The sequence below is a fragment of the Echiichthys vipera genome (genome assembly GCF_963691815.1).
Source record: "Echiichthys vipera genome assembly, chromosome: 13".
Classification (NCBI taxonomy): Eukaryota; Metazoa; Chordata; class Actinopteri; order Perciformes; family Trachinidae; genus Echiichthys; species Echiichthys vipera.
Genome location: NC_139838.1, coordinates 28,457,774 through 28,478,458, shown reverse-complemented (window position 1 = coordinate 28,478,458; position 20,685 = coordinate 28,457,774). Strand labels below are relative to the sequence as shown.

The window sequence follows — 20,685 nt, the reverse complement described above, 5'->3', positions numbered from 1 at the left end:
TCTCTGGAGGTAAAAGGACGTGTGATGGATCACAGTCTGACTCCAGATCACAGGATGATTAACTCCACGATCGCACAGCTGCTGAAACCCTGCAGCCACAAACCCCAGAACCGGACCATCGTTCACCCTCTGCACACACAGGCAGACGCACACACACACACACACACACACACACACACACACACACACACACACATACAGAACAGTCTGGCAGAAAGAAGGCAGTGACAAATGTTTGTCCATCTGCTCGTTCCATGAATAATTTGTCCTTTTCTTTTGGAGCCCGACAGAAAACAGAAGCCAGATTTGAAGAGTCATACGTCCTCTTTGGTGCGGACTGTTCGACAGGAAGTGCTGCAGACGTGCCGCAGACGTGTTCATGTTCCAGAGCTGGACGTGTACTTATAAAGCGCCTTTCACAGTGTTTGTCACATTCACACAGATGGTGGTGGACATCTACAGAACATCTAATCTAACCATTCACACACATTCACACACCCATGCGCAGCACGAGGAGCAGTTCAGGGTTCAGTGTCTTGCCCAAGGACACCTCTACATGTGGACCACAGGGGGAGCTGGGGATAGAAACGTCGATCTCTCGAACGCAAGTGGAAGCCACATGAGCAAAGCCAAGCCCTCGCTCTGATAGCAGCGGCTCATCTTCGCCGCTGGGAAGCCGCCATCCTGACTCTCAGTTCACTCCCTTCTTTGTTTTTCGTGCTTTCTGCCTGGAGGGGAACGTGCGGACGGGCGTAATGAGGTCTGAAGGGAGAGGGGATTCAGACAACTGGCAACCGTGCCTTTCACACCTCTCCTCCTCTACCTCGTCTGGCTCCTCTCCCTTCACCTGTCGGGGACTTGAGTACCTGTCGATGTTTGTCTCAGTGTGAGGTCGTCAACGAGTGTGTTTCTTTTTTCAATCAGTGTCTGTTTTCTTTTCTTTCTCCTCTTCCTCCTTCCTGATTTCACCCGCTCACAAACTCTCCGGCTGCTGCACTCACTGTTTTTAGCATTAAGCCGTAAAGTCCTACGGTACTGGTCGCCGCCGCCATGTTCTCTTCCGTAAACACCGCTGTGGCGTGATGCGGGTCACTTCAGGAGCGCGAGCTGTTCACATTTAAAGATGTAATTTGAACATTCGTTCATTCATTCATCTTTAACCTCTTTGTCCCTGTCAGGTTGTGGGGGGGCTGGAGCCGATCCCAGCTGACATGGGGCGTGAGGCGGGGTCCACCCTGGACAGGACGCCAGTCTATCACAGGACACATAGATACGAACTGAGACAGACAACCATTCACACCTACGGGTGATTTAGAGTCATCAATGAACCGAACACCTGCACGTCTTTGGACTGTGGGAGGAAACCGGAGAACCCGGAGAAAACCCACGCAGACACGTGGAGAACATGCAAACTCCACACAGAAGGGCCCCAGCCGGGATTCAAACCAGGAACCCTCTTGTTGTGAGGCAACATGGCTAACCACCACTCCACCGTGTAATTGTGAACAGACAAACAGAAATCCGATTGGTGCATTTAGAGCTGCAGTGTGAACGGAGCCTCAGTGAGTGACGTAAAAGTCACGTGACTCCTGATGACCGTTCAGACTGAGGCCACATGGCAAAAACATCGACACAGGACCAGGTGTGAACGAGGCTCAAATCTGACCTTAAAGGACCGTCACATGTGTTGTTCACACTGTACACCAGCAGATATATATGCAAATAAATATCATTTTGGCCACTTTTCCATTCACATCACCTCTTTTAAAACCACGGGGACCTGCGTGACCTGCATCACTTAATAGTCTACACTTTACAGTTTTAGTGTTACTGCTCCTAACGCACACTGGGTAGACAGGCGCGTACAAAGTGAAATCATGTGAGAGATCAATGACTGAGACATTGTGCCCTTAAAAAAACCTCTTTCCACGCCGTTTATGACACTGAAGGAATACGACGATGCTCAGCTCAGCGTTGTTCTGTTATTGTGTCCAACTCCTGAACACCTGCAGCTTTCCTTTCCTCTCTTCATAGTCTGCTCTCCACACACACACGCACGCACACACGCACATACACGCACGCACGCACATACATATGCACACACACACGCACACGCACACACACACACGCACACGTACAGACACACACACACACACACACACATGCATGCACAAGCACACACCCACACACACACACACAAGCACACATACACAAGCACACACCCACACACACATACACACACATACACACACACACACACGCACACACAGTCCTCACCTCCTTCTCGTCCGCGGGATCTCCCTCTGTCAGCGGGGCGTACAGGATCATGTACCCAGAAGCCCCGGCGGCGATCTTCCAGCGGACCATCATGGTGCTGTGCGTGATATCAAACAGCTCCAGGTCGTTGACCATGGGCAGGGCCACTGCAGGACACACACACACACACACACACACAGAGCACATCGTCCATGTTCATGTGGAGGTTATTTTCTCAGGTTCGACAGCTAATGAAGCCTTCAGCGTCTCCGGGACTTCGTTTGAAGACTTTCATAAGTTCTAATAAAATCTAAATGTCAAGAAAAATCCCAAGTTTGATTAAATCTGACATGTTTCAGCCAGTCAGTCGTCTGGTTTCTCTCCGATCTCACAGGAAAAAGGGAAAAACTATTAAAAAATATGCAATTAAATCTGTTTCTTCTGCATTTTCTTCCTCTGTTGAAATGTTCCCGCTGTGCTTGAACTTTGTGGGTTTGAAGGAATACTTCAAAACATTCATATGTACTGAAAGTGAACTGCACGTGTCGTCGAAAGGGAACTTGGGCGCAGAAGTGACTTTATGACGCTTGTGGATTGGAAACAACAACTCCCATAATGCACCACAATGCACAGCTGCGCGGGCAACTCTGGGTCGGTCAGGCACGGGCACGGGCAGCTCTGCAGCAGCCGCCTCCTGCTCCTCCATCAGCTCCGGCTGCTCCTCGCTGTGTTGCGGCTCGGCCACGAAACAACCGATTCGAGCACCAGATCTTCTCACTCCCCGTCTCCCATAACAGACTGATTACCTTCCGCCGTGTTTATTCACTTTCTATAAAGCGCACACGTGGACGCACGTAGTTCCTGCAGGTTGCGGCCCACCCACCGAGTGAAGTCTCACCCACTGATCTGTGTCAGGTCTGAAGTCGGCTCTCTCCCGTCTGAGGGGAACGATGCAGGGGACTCCATTTGTTCTGGACGTGCCTGACCACGCACACATGTTCTGGACGTGCCCGACCACACACACATGTTCTTGAACGTGCCCAACCACGCACACACATGTTCTGGACGTGCCCGACCACGCACACATGTTCTGGACGTGCCCGACCACGCACACATGTTCTGGACGTGCCCGACCACGCACACATGTTCTGGACGTGGCCGACCACGCACACATGTTCTGGACGTGCCCGACCACGCACACATGTTCTGGACGTGCCCGACCACGCACACATGTTCTGGATGTGCCTGACCACGCACACATGTTCTGGACGTGCACGACCACGCACACATGTTCTGGACGTGCCCGACCACGCACACATGTTCTGGACGTGCCCGACCACACGCACACATGTTCTGGACGTGCCCGACCACGCACACATGTTCTGGACGTGCAAGACCGACCACACACACATGTTCTGGACGTGCCCGACCACGCACACATGTTCTGGACGTGCAAGACCGACCACGCACACATGTTCTGGACGTGCCCGACCACGCACACATGTTCTGGACGTGCCCGACCACGCACACATGTTCTGGACGTGCACGACCACGCACACATGTTCTGGACGTGCCCGATGCTATATTATATGTTTCAAACCCTCAAACAGGGTCTTTAAACTCCCTGTTTGTCCCCTGACTGCTCTTTTTGGGGTCCCTCCATCCATAAATCTGCCCCTCACTACACAGCGTGTCGTGGCCTTCACCACCCTGCTCGCCAGACGTAACTTTCTCCTTATTCTCTTCATGGAAACATGTTTCTCCACCGACTCACAACAGTTGGATACGTGAAACATTACAATGTCTACGGTTGGAGAGGTTCAGGTTTTCACGAAAGGGGGTCTTTGACAGTGTTCCACCAAACCTGGGACCCACTGCTGCTCTTATTAGTAACAGTCTTAGTGTTACTGACGTTGCTGAGGACACTTCCTAGTTCCTGGAAGGAGAGACGCCCCTGGAGGCAGCGGTTGCAGGTTCAACTCTGACCTGCAGCCCTTTGCAGCAGGTCTCCCCCTCTCTCTCTCACCCCATTTCCTGTCTGTCCTAAAAAATAAAGGCTTGAAAAACAAATCTTTAAAAAAAAAAAAAAAACTCCTCACTTGTGTGTTCACAGGTCAGTATTTAGTGTTTCACAGCGTTTCAGCGCTGGCAGCTGATGGCAGCAGCCAAGACCCATTAACTTTGATACAAGGTCGCCTCGCAACTTAGCATTCATCCTCCTCAGACAGGGAGGAATTCCCCGCCATCCATCAGCGAGCGGCGGGCTGAGAGAAGCAGGAGGATCCTGCCAGGCTCTTTGTTTCAGAGCTCGTGACGGGGCCTCGGGCAACGCAACCAGAATTAGAGCTCACCACAGGCGGGCCTGTCAGGGGTGGAAGCACAGGGTGTGATTGCGTAACAAAACACCTGTGCGGCTCGTTTGGCCCAAATAAAGTGTCTTGAGTTGTAGCGCGGCTCATTTCTGCTCGTCCATCAGTGAGTTTTCTGTCTTTTAAATCCTCAGTTAATTCAGAATAAAAGTTCAATCTAAAAAAAGGTTCTTCTGGGGTTACACTGCCTTTTTACTTCACTCCTTTGTTTTGTATTTGCTGATAAGCCCGAAGACTAGAATGCAATGATGAGGTTTTAACAGGGATGAGACATTAACAAGGGACCACTGGCGGAGACAGAGGGGGCGGGGTTGGGTAGCACCCCCCTCATGGCCTAATTGGTTGCTAAAGTTCCCTCTAGGAGACAAAACGTGCTAAAGTACCCTCAAGGTAGCTGAAAAGTGTGTTAAAGTGCCCTCGAGGAGCCAAAACGTGTGTTAAAGTGCCCTCTAGGAGCCAAAACGTGTGCAAAAGTGTCCTCTAGGAGCCAAAGTGTGTTATAAAGTGCCCTCTAGGAGCCAAAGTGTGTGCTAAAGTGCCCTCAAGGTAGCTGAAACGTGTGTTAAAGTGCCCTCTAGGAGCCAAAACGTGTGCTAAAGGGCACTCTAGGAGCCTAAACGCGTGCTAAAGTGTCCTCTAGGAGCCAAAACGTGTGCTAAAGTGTCCTCTAGGAGCCTAAACGCGTGCCAAAGTGTCCTCTAGGAGCATAAACGCGTGCTAAAGTGTCCTCTAGGAGCCAAAACGTGTGCTAAAGTGTCCTCTAGGAGCCTAAACGCGTGCCAAAGTGTCCTCTAGGAGCATAAACGTGTGCTAAAGTGTCCTCTAGGAGCCAAAACGTGTGCTAAAGTGTCCTCTAGGAGCCTAAACGCGTGCCAAAGTGTCCTCTAGGAGCATAAACGTGTGCCAATGTGTCCTCTAGGAGCATAAACGCGTGCTAAAGTGTCCTCTAGGAGCCAAAACGTGTGCTAAAGTGTCCTCTAGGAGCCTAAACGCGTGCCAAAGTGTCCTCTAGGAGCATAAACGTGTGCTAAAGTGTCCTCTAGGAGCCTAAACGCGTGCCAAAGTGTCCTCTAGGAGCATAAACGTGTGCTAAAGTGTCCTCTAGGAGCATAAACGTGTGCTAAAGTGCCCTCTTCAGTGGCGAGGACGCGCTACATGTGCCCTTACATTTTGCCCCTGTCCTTCAAAATGTCTGTGCGCGCTGATGGGAGAAGTCTGTGCACCTCTCACTGTCTCTCTAACACCAACAGTTCCCCCGTGAGCTCAGTGTGACCTCATTAACTCACAGGTGGTAGCACTTCCTCTCAGGGCCTCGCTGGCAGAGCTGCGGTAGACGGCGAAAACAGCCACCTGGTACTCCGTCAGAGAGTTGAGGTAGTTGAGCTCCACGCTGTTCTGTGTCCCCTGGACCACCTGAAAGAGAAGGCCCTGCGGTTAGCTACAGCACCGCGTCACACTCACACCATCACGGTCACTACGGCGACTCATCTCAGCTGTGAGGAGCTGAATCTGAAACCCTATATTTTCAGATTCTCAGTATTTTCAATCTTGGACACTTTGTGCGTCGAGGAGCGTTGAAACACCAGCGTGTGTTTGTTGCTGAAACTGCGCCTCGTGTTGCCGCAGGCGTTCATTTCGCCTCCGCGCAGATTTAAATCGAGTGCAACTAGATCTGATGAGCTTTGATGAAACCTCGGTTCTCCTTGTGGGGAAACGCGGCCGTTCCAGCTGCAAGTCGCAATAAACATCAAAGAGAAAGTGGGTGAAAATAAAAAGGAACTGTTACAAAAATATCAACTGAGAAAATTACAGCGTGTGTGTGTGTGTGTGTGTGTATGTGTGTGTGTAGTTATAGACGGCAGGTAGGGAGACCTCCAACTAACCTGAAATTAATATACTGCACACAAGTGTATACAACGCACGTCCACGCACAACTACACGCGTCTACGCACGTCTACACACGTCTACACACATCTACGCACGTCTACGCACGTCTACACACATCTACGCACGTCTACACACGTCTACACACATCTACACACGTCTACGCACGTCTACGCATGTCTACACACGTCTACACACATCTACACACATCTACGCACGTCTACGCAGGTCTACGCACATCTACGCACGTCTACGCACGTCTACGCACATCTACGCACATCTACACACGTTTACACACGTCTACACACGTCTACAAACGTCTACACACGTCTACACACGTCTACCCACGTCTACACACGTCTACACACATCTACCCACGTCTACACACGTCTACACACGTCTACACACGTCTACAAACATCTACGCACGTCTACGCACGTCTACAGACGTCTACAGACGTCTACCCACGTCTACACACGTCTACACACGTCGACACACGTCTACCCACGTCTACCCACGTCTACCCACGTCTACACACATCTACACACATCTACACACGTCTACATGCGTCTGGTAACGGAAAATATCACTTGTTCTTTGCCCTTAATGATGAAAATCTCCAGGGCTGCTCACTGAAAGTCAAAGATTCAACGCCTCAGACAGACTGAGAGTTCACGCTGCTCTCCGGTACAGGCAGCTGCAGACACGGACCGAGGGTTATCATTAATATTATTATTATAATTATTATTATTTTTACGGGGTAAGTCTGAGGCTGCCTGGAAGAAGAGAAGCTTCATCTGCTTAGAAGTGAGTTAACAGCTCACACCAACTCAAGACAATATTTTATACTCTTTTCTTTAATAACTGATTTCTGCATAAACTGTTGCACATTTCCAATCACTCATCGTAGTTAGCACACATTAGCTCAGAAGGCTAATGTCGCTGTCATCCTGAACATCCTGCAGAACTCAAGCAGTTCAATAACGCGTGTGATGTGGTTACACTAACACTAAGTCAGTTTAATAGAGGAGAGGAGACGGACCTTCACATATATTTATATTTACACAGCGTTAGGTCGTCGAATGTGCTGTGAATGCTCAAACTCGAGCAGCAAAATCTGATTGGTCTGACACAATTCTGATGCAGACGGTCTCCTCGTCTCATCGTCTCATCCTTGATCAGAAGTTAGAGAAACAGATGAACGTCATAGAATTGAATACATTGAATTGAAATGTTGTCAGACGACTGGGATATAAAATCTTGGATTCTGGGATCAACTGGACGTATTTTTCCTATAAAAATAACTATCAAACAATCTTCACGGGTACTTTTAACAACCGAGAGCAAGAGGGACGAGGATCACAGCCGGAGTCAGTGCCAAAGAACAGATGCAGCCGGCAATAAACACATGATAATGAAGTCATCCACATATTTCCATACATCCATCCGTTATCTGTGACCGCGTATCACAGCTGGGGTCACAGGGAGGCTGGAGCCGATCCCAGCTGACATTGGATGAAGGTCAAGGTCAACCTGGACTGTGCAATCTCCACACAGAGGGGTTGAGCCCTATATCATCCACGTATTTATGATTTTAAAAGATAATAACACAAGGACCTTTTCGTCTGGTTGTCCTCCGCTGGCTGGGTAGTACACCACGCGGTATTTTTCCACCTGGCCCGGCGCGTGCGTCCACGTCACGCGGAAACTGCGAGCCGTGATCTCAGACGTCACCAGGTCGCGGGGCGGCTCCACGGAGCCGGGCGGGGGCGCAGGTTCTCTTCCCCCTGAAGAAGAAGAAGAAGAAGAAGAAGAAGAAGAAGAAGGAGAAAAGCACATGCTGCATCATTCCATGTTGGTTATTCAGAAACGCATCAGCCTCCAAGAGCTGAAACAGAGGGTGCAGCATCTTAACCTGCTATTTTCAGCAGCGTGTGTGAGTACAGACACCTAACGAAGACTGAGATCGCTGCGCTATATTAGTCTAGGAGTGGGTTGTTATTGCTCGGGGACGTCCTGCAGTCATGATTATAACTAACAGCATCAACAGTAACAGTAATCACAGAGCAGGCCGCCTGCGGTGTGGCGTGACTCGGCCGTTCACACCTCTGAGCTCCTTGTCGAGGTGCTCCACTCGCTCGCACACGGTCTTGGTGAGGCCCTCGACGATGTCGCTCATCACGCTGAAGTCCGCCACGTTGTAGACGTGAGTTTCCTCGGGTGGGGAGGCGATGGCCTTCAGCTCGTTCTCATCGGCGTTTTTCACACCTGGAGAGACAGAGAGAGAGAGTGAGTGACCCTCAAATCACACACACACACAGCAAAATGCGATGTTATCTGCCCCTAAACAGACAGTACGCCGTGGCACCCTACCTCACCACAGTGACTGATGTTAGACACAGAGTGATGTTAACACAGTACTCGGTGCTCACAGCCTGGTCATGGAGACAGGACGCTGCAGGGAAAACATGGCTGCCTAGAGAGGAGCGGCTGTATACTCTTCTCTTGTGTGCCAAGCCTGTAGGAGAACTACGCCGAACTACGTTTGTCCGTTCTGGACGTTGCACGCGGTCGCTGTACACACAAGCATGCTGTTATATTAATGTTATATCACATTTCTGACGATAGATGCCCCTAAATTCAAACCTATTCCTTTGGTTTCCGTTGAGTTTGAATGACGTCTGTTTTAACGGGTTCAGTGAAGGAGAGGAATCTGAATTCAGAACGTGTTATTTTTCTGTTTAATAAGTAAAAAATAGGTCATCTCAATTATGGGTGGTTACACCGGAGTGCTGACAATTACTGAAAATCATTTTTCAGGCCTCCTCCTGTGTGTGTGTGTGTGTGTGTGTGTGTGTGTGTGTGTGTGTGAGAACTCCTGGAAACGTTAGGAAAAGACTCTGATGAATTTTAAACAGCTAAAAAATGTTTTTATACATTTTTACCAACACCAAACTTTGCTTTTTTGGCTTCATTTTGGGGGTGGCAGTAGCTCAGTCCATAGGTGACTTGGCAGGGAACCGTAGGGTCGCTGGTTCAAGTCCCTGTGTGGACCATGTATGGAGTGTGGACTGGTGGCTGGAGAGGTGCCAGTTCATCTCCTGGGCACTGCCGCCCCCTCGCTCTAACATCTCTCCTTAATTGCATCTATAAGAGTGAAAAAAATTCCCTGTTGCGGGATAAATAAAGTAATTCTTCTTCTAACCAAAGCATGCTTTTATATTGATATTATATTCCCTTTCTGTCAATAGATGCCCCTAAATTAAAACCTATTTTATTAGTTTCCTTTGGTTTCCGTTGAGTTTGAATGACGTCTGTTTTAACGAGTTCAGAGAAGGAGAGGAATCTGAATTCAGAACGTGTTATTTTTCTGTTTAATAAGTAAAAAATAGGTCATCTCAATTATGGGTGGTTACACCGGAGTGCTGACAATTACTGAAATCATTTTTCAGGCCTCCTCCTGTGTGAGTGTGTGTGTGTGTGTGTGTGTGTGTGTGTGTGCTGAGCCAAAACAAACTCCTGGAAACGTTAGGAAAAGACTCTGATGAAGTTTAAACAGCTAAAAAATGCTCTTTTACATTTTTACCAACACCAAACTTTGCTTTTTAGGCGTCTTTTTTAAATATTTACGTCTCTCTGGGCGATTGGAAGAAGATAACGGTTGTTAGCGATTACATTTCTGGTTGTTTTGGCTTTTTTTGGGGCGATTATGGTCATTTTTATTTGTAACTTAATGGTTCAACTCCAGAGAAGAAGCGTTCACATCCAGACACGACAAACTGACTTCCAAGAAACCCTGAAAAGTAGGGATGCTCGATTTTGGCTTTTCCGATATCCGATATTCTGATATTGTCCGACCCTTAATGTCCGATACCGATATCACCCGATACCGATATCTGCTGTTACTGTTGGCAGGTGACCCTTGGAAATACTTCCAAACCTCGGACATCTCATGCACCGGGCGAGCGAGCTTGTTAGCCACGGTTAGCAACCTACGAGTCTAGCGTGTTGTTGTTGTTAAACGTCATCGAGCACGCGCCTGTAAACGCCCCATGTTGCATTCATGCAGCCTCGGAAATGCTGAAGCCTGCAGAACAAACATCGGTTGTAAAAACCTGATACCGATAATTCCCAGGATGTAAAAAAAACAATCTTTATTTACTGCTTAATGTTGTTTAAACATGACTTAGCACATGACTGTCACATATGAATGAAGAGCATACAGTAAATATATATATACAGTATATTAGACATGAGTGTATGTATGAGATAAGATGGGACCCTGAGCCTCAATTGGATTCAGCTTATTAAGCAAGATTAGTGGCTTATCCAGCTAACTTTGGGCTCATCTCAGGTGTTCTGGTATCACATTCAGACTTTTATTTTGTTATTGTACCTTTTTATTGCAGCTCCGGGTTGAGTGTTAAATCGTTTTAGACTCAACGAGGTGACAAGCTAACGGCTAACATGTCAATGTTAAGCAGGTATACTCTGGTATAACTGATGTTCAGTCATCTTAGCTTAGCGTGCTAGCATTAAACAAGAAGTACAGCTGAGGCTGAAGGGATTTGATGGTAACGAGTTGAAATGTTGACCTGATGATGGCTAAAATGCGGATCACTGATGTTAAGGCTCAGTGAAGCCAGGTGAAGGTAGATGCTTTGTAACACAGACTCCTGCACAAACTCCGGATCTTGAAGACTGTGTGTGTATCACTGTAATGTGATGCTTTATTGATCTCTGTGAGGAAAACACTCTTTTTCCTGTCTTTAAATTACGTTTTTAACTCAATATCGGCCGATATTATCGGGCATCCCTACTGAAAAGTGAGGAAATGACCCTCTGACTCTGACTCTGATGAGGTGAGTGGGTCACAGATACAGATTAAAGAGAGATTCAGCAAAGCAGTCGGGTGTTGGGCTTCTTTTGCCACCACCGAAGTTAGCTTGTTAGTGACGGTGGGGCGTACCGATGGCAAACAGTTCGATCCCGGCTTCCCTCAGGCTCCGTGCAGGGGGGATCACATCGTCCTGGGACTTCCCGTCAGTGATGAGGATGCCTATCTTGGGAACGCCGGGCCTGGATCCAGACTCGGGTTTGAAGCTGTTCTCCAGGATGAAGGTCAGAGCCAGACCTGCTCAGACGACAAACACAGTGAGAAGACACAGTGAGAAGAAGAGTCAACGCTTCACTGCGACACGCTGGAAACAAGCAGCCGTGGACCTGTAGGTTTAAGGTATTCAAGGTATTTTAGGTAAAAACATCCAAAATAATAACAGAAAATTAACACTTATGCTTCGAGGGTGCAGAGAGGAAAGGAAACAAGAGACTTAAAGTGTAATTCTGGCGTAAAATCATCCCATGGTCTTTTTTAAAACACTCTTTAATAAACTCTGGCTTCACTAACTACGCTGTTGCTGCTTTGTGTTGTGTGTGTAGGGACTCTTCTCATGCTGCTGCAGAGGTTTGCTGTTATTTTCAGCAGCATTAGGGCGCCCTCCCACTGTTCCTCCGTCCCGTGCCCCGTGCTTTAGGGTCCTTGTCCCTCCCTCCAGGCCCGTTTGTACTCACACTACCTGGGCCTCGGAGAATGCTTCTTGCTGCCCGTACGTCATCACGCCGTAACACGTCACACGCATTGATGACGTCATGGCGATGCATGGCTTTGTTTCCAGATCTTTCCGTAGACCTCGGAGTTTTTGTGCGTCTTGTCGACTGTTTTTGTCCGCGCATGGTCCCTCCTTCTTTTTTCTACGTCCCAACAGGCGCACAGGAAATGACCTCAGAACCACCGTAGGCCTCGTGCTCGTACACGTGCGCACGCTCGTGCTCGTACACGTGCAAATGTGCTTTACTAAAGTCCACCTCTCCCAAACGGGCCGGGGCATTGTACTGTTGCGGTACGGTTGCACTCACACTGGTCAAACAAACTAGACTTTAGCCATGAAATGTGCTTGGGCACGTTACGGATGGACAGTGTGAGTGCGCCCTTAGTTAGTTTTAATGCCTTCACCGTACTGTACCGAGCTAATCACTGTTAGCCACGTCCGGCTGTTAGCGACTCTCCTGGATTTCTGTCTCGATGGCTAATTGTATGAGTGTAAGTGCAGAAAAAGACCATGTGATGATTTTACGGCGGAATTTCACGTAAAACATTTTTCACAAAACAACTGGAAAACTGGAAACAACTGGGAAAAAAAGCTGAAGTGGTAAAACTTTGTGACATTTAACATGCAAATCATATTTCAAGTAACAACAGATTTCTCTAATCTGGCAGAAAAAAGACCCCAAAGCGGATTTACGACATTAAAACAATGCAAAAAGCTAAAAATACAAAGCAATGACGTGACATGCAGCATCGTTTAAATCTTTTAAATGGATCACAAAGTGCAGCAGCCTGGAAAACAAGTCCATACCCTTGTTTTGACAATCGGCACTCAAGATTAGCAGGAAAGAAGTGACACTACTGTTAAAATGACTGTCAGGGCAAAATTAGAGCCACTTATGGTACTTTCCAAAGACAGGTCATGGCAGTGAGTTAAGCCCCGGCTGACAGTATGATTGCACCCGCCGCTGCCTCGTGAGGCGCAGTGAGAACGGCTGCAGTGACGTCTCGGCTCAAAGACTTAATGAACATGATGGCGTTTAAGTGTCATTAGCAGCCTGACAAGTGTTTCGTCTGATGAGTGTGTTAAGAGAGTGAGCGGCTGAGCTCTGTTCATCGATGACACGACTGAAGTCTCCTGTCCGTCTCAGCCGTGCTGGTTCCTCCAACACCACTTCAGCTCACCGACAGTCCGACTCAACGCCGTGTTGCTTAAATGCTGGATGATTCTGACTCCGCTCATCGGATCTTCTTGCTTCTCTGTACTCACCGCATCTTCAGTCTGGTTTAGTCGACCGTCCACAGCAGCCGGCGTTATCGGAACCGGAAAACAGGATCTTTTGAAACCGGGTCCCAGAGTGGGACGATGTGAAAACGCCCCCCATGGCGTTGTGGTCAGGACGGTGAAAGCTCAGACTTTGTTAAAGGATGGCCTTTGGCGTCCATGTTGAGTCATTTGGCGTCCATGTTTGGTCCTTTAGGCGTCCATGTTTAGTCCTTTGGCGTCCATGTTTAGTCCTTTGGCGTCCATGTTTAGTCCTTTGGGCGTCCATGTTTAGTCCTTTGGGCGTCCATGTTTAGTCCTTTGGTGTCCATGTTTAGTCCTTTGGCGTCCATGTTTAGTCCTTTGGCTTCCATGTTTAGTCCTTTAGCTTCCATGTTTAGTCCTTTAGCGTCCATGTTTAGTCCTTTGGCGTCCATGTTTAATCCTTTGGCGTCCATGTTTAGTCCTTTGGTGTCCATGTTTGGTCATTTGGCGTCCATGTTTAGTCCTTTGGCCTAAAAAGGACTAAACATGGACGCCAAAGGACTAAACATGGACGCCAAAGGCCGTCCTTTAACCTCAGACTTTGTTGAAGGATGGCGTCATGGCCCCACCTCCGACCTCTGACTTTGTAACTTTGTGTTCTCTACAAAGACGGCGAGTTGTTAAGTCAAAGCCCTTTTATTAAAACACACTGTGATGAAGATCATCACCTCATCATCATTTCATTTATTTAAAGCCTCAGAAAACACACAGAGGCAGTAGCATCATTATGGCGCCGCAGTAAAATAAAACTCATGGCAGGTGTTTAAAATAAACAGCTGCAGAAACTTCAAAAGGAAAAGTCACATAAAATAAATAAACACCTAAACTAAGAACTGTAAAAACTTCCCCCGACCGCGGATCAGCGGTTGAAGATGAGACTAAAAACGTCTGCTGTCGCTCTTTGGAAGCCGAGCGGCCGTAAAACAGATGAACACATTCGTGCCCTATAATCTCTTCACAATAAAAGTCCTCCAGTAATTTAAAAGCTTTTAATATGAAGCAGCGAGATCAGGAAACACGACCCCCAAACGGCTCAAAGCGAACATGAAACAGTGAAGTGAAGCCCAGAGCTGAGCGGAGACGCTCCTGCGCGGATCACCGCGGGCAGACATCTTTGTTTTATCTTCATCTAACGCACTTTAACACTAATGTATTACACACAAACCGCTGTGTTTAAGGGAGACAGGTCGCATCCGTCGGCACGCAGACGAACATTAGGCAGCGTTTGTGTAAATATGATTGATGTGAGAGGCAGGCGCCAAGATCCAGTGCCCCCCCCCTTTGGTCGTTAGAGCTCCAGTATGAATGTAATCGTGTACTTAATAAAGAAAAAACAGCGTTTGTGTCTTAATTCAGGTGACAGGTTTGCGTCTCAACAGTGCGTTTACGTGGATATTAATATCCAGTTTATGAGGCTGATGATGTTTATGGTCATTAAACGTAGATACAGGAAAATAAGGTTTGAAGGAAATTACACAAAAATAGGAAAAACACGATGTTTTCCGTACAGGGAAACAACGTGAGCTGCTATACGGACAGGATAGGAGGGAAACAACACACACACACACACACACACACACACACACACACACACACACACACACACACACAGAAATCCATTCAAATATCTACTCTCAGCATGATGAGTGCAATTAAATGAAAAACGCTGATGCAACTCCTGGCGTTCAATTTCTCATCAAGTGAGATTATCAGGGACGTGTCTTTTTAACCTGTGTGTGTGTGTGTGTGTGTGTGTGTGTGTGTTAGTGTGTGTGTGTGTGTGTGTGTGTGTGTGTGTGTGCGTGCATATGTGTGTGTGTGTGTGAGTGCATGCGTGTGTGTGTGTTGTTTCTCTTCTATCTTGTCCGTATAGCAGCTCATGTTGTTTCCCTGTACGGACAAAATCGTGTTTTTCCTGTTTATGTGTAATTTATTTAAACTATAAACACAAATGTAAAAAACCATTAGTCTTACTTTTCAGTATCTACGTTTAATGATCATAACCATCATCAGCCTCATAAACTGGATATTAATATCCACGTAAACACACTGTTGAGACGCAAACTTGCCACATGAATTAAGAGACAAACACTGTATTTTATTAAGTACACAATCACATTTGTACTGGAGCTCTAACGCCCAAAGGGGGGGGGGGGGGGGGGGCACTGGATCTTGGCGCCTGCCTCTCACATCAATCATATTTACACAAACGCTGCCTAATGTTCGTCTGCGTACCGACAGATGCAACCTGTCTCCCTTAAACACGGCGGTTTGTGTGTAATATGTGCGTTAGATGAAGATAAAACAAAGATGTCTGCCCGCGGTGATCCGCGCAGGAGCGTCTCCGCTCAGCTCTGGGCTTCACTTCACTGTTTCATGTTCGCTTTGAGCCGTTTGGGGGTCGTGTTTCCTGATCTCGCTGCTTCATATTAAAAGCTTTTAAATTACCGGAGGACTTTTATTGTGAAGAGATTATAGGGCACGAGTGTGTTCATCTGTTTTACGGCCGCTCGGCTTCTAAAGAGCGACAGCAGACGTTTTTAGTCTCATCTTCAACCGCTGATCCGGGGCCAGGGGAGGTTTTTACAGTTCTTAGTTTAGGTGTTTATTTATTTTATGTGACTTTTCCTTTTGAAGTTTCTGCAGCTGTTTATTTCAAACACCTGCCATGAGTTTTATGTTACTGCGGCGCCATAATGATGCTTCTGCCTCAGCGTGTTTTCTGAGGCTTTAAATAAATGAAATGATGATGAGACGATGATCTTGATCACAGTGTGTTTAATAAAAGGGCTTTGACTCAACAACTCGCCGTCTTTGTAGAGAACACAAAGTTACAAAGTCAGAGGTCGGAGGTGGGGCCATGACGCCATCCTGCAACAAAGTCTGAGGTCAAAGGACGGCCTTTAGTGTCCATGTTTAGTCCTTTGGCGTCCATGTTTAGTCCTTTGGCGTCCATGTTTAGTCCTTTGGCGTCCATGTTTAGTCCTTTTTAGGCCATCCCAAAGGACCAAACATGGACGCCAAAGGACTAAACATGGACGCCAAAGGACTAAACATGGATGCCAAAGGACTAAACATGGACGCCAAAGGACTAAACATGGAGGCCAAAGGACTAAACATGGACACCAAAGGACTAAACATGGATGCCAAAGGACTAAACATGGACGCCAAAGGTCTAAACATGGATGCCAAAGGACTAAACATGGACGCCAAAGGACTAAACATGGACGCCAAAGGCCATCCTTTAACAAAGTCTGAGCTTTCATCGTCCAGACCACAACGCCATGGGGGGCGTTTTCAGATCTTCCCACTCTGGGACCTGGTTTGTAAAGATCCTGTTTTCAGGCTCCGATAACGCCGGCTGCTGTGGACGGTCGACTAAACCGGACTGAAGATGCGGTGAGTACAGAGAAGCAAGAAGATCCGATGAGCGGAGTCAGAATCATCTAGCATTTAAACAACACGGCGTCGATCCGGACTGTGGGTTTCCCTTCGTTCTTGTCCGTCTGTCGCTGTCCGGGTCTCGGGGGCAGCAGCTTTAGCAGCGGACCCCAAACTTCCCTTTCCCGGGCCACATTAACCAGCTCTAACTGGGGGATCCTGAGGCGTTCCCAGGCCAGTGTGGAGATCTAATCTCTCCACCTGGTCCTGGGTCTTCCCCGAGGCCTCCTCCCAGCTGGACGTGCCTGGAACACCTCCCTAGGGAGGCGCCCAGGGTTCATCCTTACCAGATGATCCTGAACCACCTCAACTGGCTCCTTTCAACGCAAAGGAGCAGCGGCTCTACTCCGAGTTCCTCACGGATGCTGAACTTCTCCCCCTCTCTCTAAGGGAGACTCCAGACCCCCTCCTGAGGAAACACATTTCAGACGCTTGTACCCACGACGAGATTTAAAATACGATAAATAAACTGTAACGGTCCGAGGTTATCGTCAAACGTTGCATTGTTTATTATGTCTAACGGTTAACTCGATCTAAAGAGACGGGGCACACACGCTTTAGCTTTACCCCGTCTTTTTCTCTTTTCTTGCATATTTTAAAAGACAGGACAGTGTCGTTGGTCCCGCCCCCGATGAGAGGGGGAGGGACCAACTGTACAGCCTGTTCAACTGTACAGCCCCACCCAACGGCGTGCCTGGTGAGAGGAACAACTGAAGCTATCCATATGTAAACAGTAATTACGTACGTGTTTATTGACACAGAGACAGGGAAGTGAAACCAAATCCCAAGTATACACAAGCTGAATGTTGGTCGACCCTCTGACTCCGTCCCCTCGTCTCAGCGAGGTCACAAACATTTCAACGCTCGGCTCAAATGAACCAAAGAGGAAGTGGATCTGAAAGAACGGGTCAAACTGTGATGAGTGCGGAGGCTCGGGGCCGTTCGCCGTACCTGTCAGTGTGTTCCCTCCTTTGTACGGCAGGTTCTTCACAGCCTCCATCACGGCCTGTTTGGTGGTGTGAGTGTTGAGATGCCACTCGATCCTCGGGTCCCCGCTGTACTGAGCCAGACCTGCACACACCACACACACCGTCAACGTCACCCTAAAGCTCCGCAGCCTGATTTAAAACAAAGATGGACGACGTGTCTCCACTTCCTCCCACTGTACAAAGATAAACACATGCATGGAGGTCTTCTGAGCCAAAGGGCCCCTGGGCACAGACATGTTAGAGACCCCCCACTCCGTCTGCACAGGAAGAAGACACCCACATTCAAAGAGTCCTGTATAGTCAGTGTTTCCCCTACCATTATGTTAGGGGGCCCGTCCCGCCCCCTCAACAGCACCTCCCGCCCCCCTTGAAAGTCAAGTAAAAGGCGCACTCCCACTGTTCCTCCGTCCCGTGCCCCGTGCTTTAGGGTCCTTGTCCCCCCCTCCAGGCCCGTTTGTACTCACACTACCTGGGCCTCGGAGAATGCTTCTTGCTGCCTATACGTCATCACGCCGTAACACGTCACACGCGTTGATGACGTCATGGCGATGCGTGGCTTTGTTTCAAACGCACTAGGCTCTACCCGAAATTCCTGTTGTGGCCCGGTGCGGAAGGACAGTGGGAGTGCTCTCCATTGTCGGAGACGCATGTCCTTGTCGTCCTTTTTTTGTCTTTATGTCGTCATTTTGGGTCTATTTTCAGTCATTTAACAACTCTTCTTGGTCGTTCTGCCTCCCTTTAGTCATGATTTGTCTCTTTGTGGTCATTTCGGGTCCTTTTGTGTACACTTGTGGTCATTTAGCATCTATTTGTGATCATTTTGTGGGTTTTTTTCAGCAACATTTTATGAGTCAGGGCCCCTGAACCTTATGGGCCCCTAGGCTTGTGCCTGGTCGGCCCACTCAGTAATCTATCCATGCATAGGTGCACTGCTGTCTCGCAGAGTCTGTTGATCCGTCCGTCTTTATTTACAGTCTACGGTTAAAACTGTGGTTCGACAATAAGCTTTAAATGAACCCTTTACAAGGGAACACATGAAACCCAGAAATCAAATGTTCCTCACCAATCCGGGTCTGGCCAAATTCCACATTGAAGGCCTTGACCAGGTTTTCCAGGAACGTCCGGACCAGCCTGAAGTTGATGCGTCCGATGCTCCAGGAGCCGTCCACCAGGATGACGATGTCGGATATGGCCGACGTCTTGCACATGAACTCATCTTCAGCTAAAGAGGAACAGAAAGATAATGAAAACACAGGTTTAGTAGACAAAAGGGTCAACGCGGGGAGCTTCCCGCCCTGGTGGTGATAGTTTTTTGGTGCGCGGGAACGAAAATACTTTAATAATCCCAGGGGGGGAAATGGTTTAAATGACATGATTCTGTATGGAGGTGAAACGCCATAATGCAAAGTGTGAACCAGAGTAAACAGGTTGCACCTGTACACAGCAGCCTACAGCACACACACACACACACACACACACACACACACACACAATAAAAACAACAAAGAAACACCATGAAAACCCAAACCTCCACAAATACACACACAGAGAAACACAAAGACTTACACACTCACGCACATACATAGCCATAAGCACACACACACACACACACACACGCACACGCACACGCACGTGCACACGCACACACACGTGCGCGGGAACGAAAATACTTTAATAATCCCAGGGGAAATGGTTTAAATGACATGATTCTGTATTGAGGTGAAAAAGCCGGGGTGCACATGTACACAGCAGCCTAAAGCGCACACACACACACACACACACACACACACATACACACACGATGCATGTGCAGTGGTGAAAGTAGGACAGTTTGATGTGCAGCTCGTGTCCCAGAGTATAACAAAGTGTTTCATTAATTCTAATTCAGTTCAACGCAGCATAATTAAACCCTGGAGGAGCGCGGTGCTTAGTTTGAGCAGGTGAAAAATAACAGCCCGCTGTTGTTTGTCTCAATAGTTTACCGGGTGATAAAACAGACCGCGCTCTAATGAGGAAACAGAAGTTCATTTACAAAAGCCAGTCCGGCTCACGGCGAGCCAAAGGCCGATCAAAGCGGGGCGACAACCATATTTCTATCAGCCAATTATCCCGAGAGAGCTCCGGAAACTTCTGGGTGTTTTGGCCGGAAAAGCAATGAAACGTCAAAGTCTGAATATGTAGAATCTTTATTAAAAGCTATATTTTTTTAAATGTTTGAGGGGTTTGACAATGACTTCCTGTCCCGTTGAGTTTCCGTGGTAGCAGCCAATAGTGTTGCTGGTTGCCAGGGTTGTCTGTTGTTGGGTGCAGCTACTGTAGGCTGGCACTGGGTGAAATGGAGTTCGCCAATCCTGCAGCTGCTGCGGAGCCCCAGTGAAGGGGGCGTTCTTTGTCCCAGCAGCTGAGTGAGCGGAGACGGGCAACAACCAGAGTCACTATAGGCCGAGCATTCACTCCATGGACTGAGAGAAAGGAGAGGAACGCCATTCAAACGCACGCCCACATGACTACGCTGCTCCTTGATGCTAACATCACTTTCATCTAAACTTAGCTGGAATAGCTAACGGCTAACGCTAACTGTCAGTCAAACTCCTCTAATCCTTGTTTTGATGCTGTGATTTTCTGGAGGGGACGGGTTCAAACAGGCTCAAACAGACTCTGGTCTCCTGGAGCTACTGGGCCGGGTCTGACCAACCTGGCAACCCCACTGCTGGACTATAGGCCAAGTCAATATTCATGCCACAAAAAGGCCCCGGGGTCCATTAACGCCAGACTTACACTTTAATACTGGACCGGCCTGCTCGACCTAGGCTACAGTGCTGCGATAAAGCC

At 48.2% G+C, this 20,685-nt stretch overlaps 1 protein-coding gene across 1 annotated transcript in view; it reads right to left on the bottom strand.

Moving 5' to 3' along the window:
* Window positions 1–20,685, bottom strand: part of col14a1b (collagen, type XIV, alpha 1b) — a 172,179-nt gene that overhangs the window by 84,990 nt on the left and 66,504 nt on the right. Inside the window, 7 exon segments of the mRNA XM_083925650.1 lie at window positions 2,278–2,423; window positions 5,912–6,038; window positions 8,127–8,296; window positions 8,616–8,777; window positions 11,479–11,643; window positions 17,816–17,935; window positions 18,917–19,075. Coding sequence (XP_083781776.1) covers window positions 2,278–2,423; window positions 5,912–6,038; window positions 8,127–8,296; window positions 8,616–8,777; window positions 11,479–11,643; window positions 17,816–17,935; window positions 18,917–19,075 — 1,049 coding nt within the window.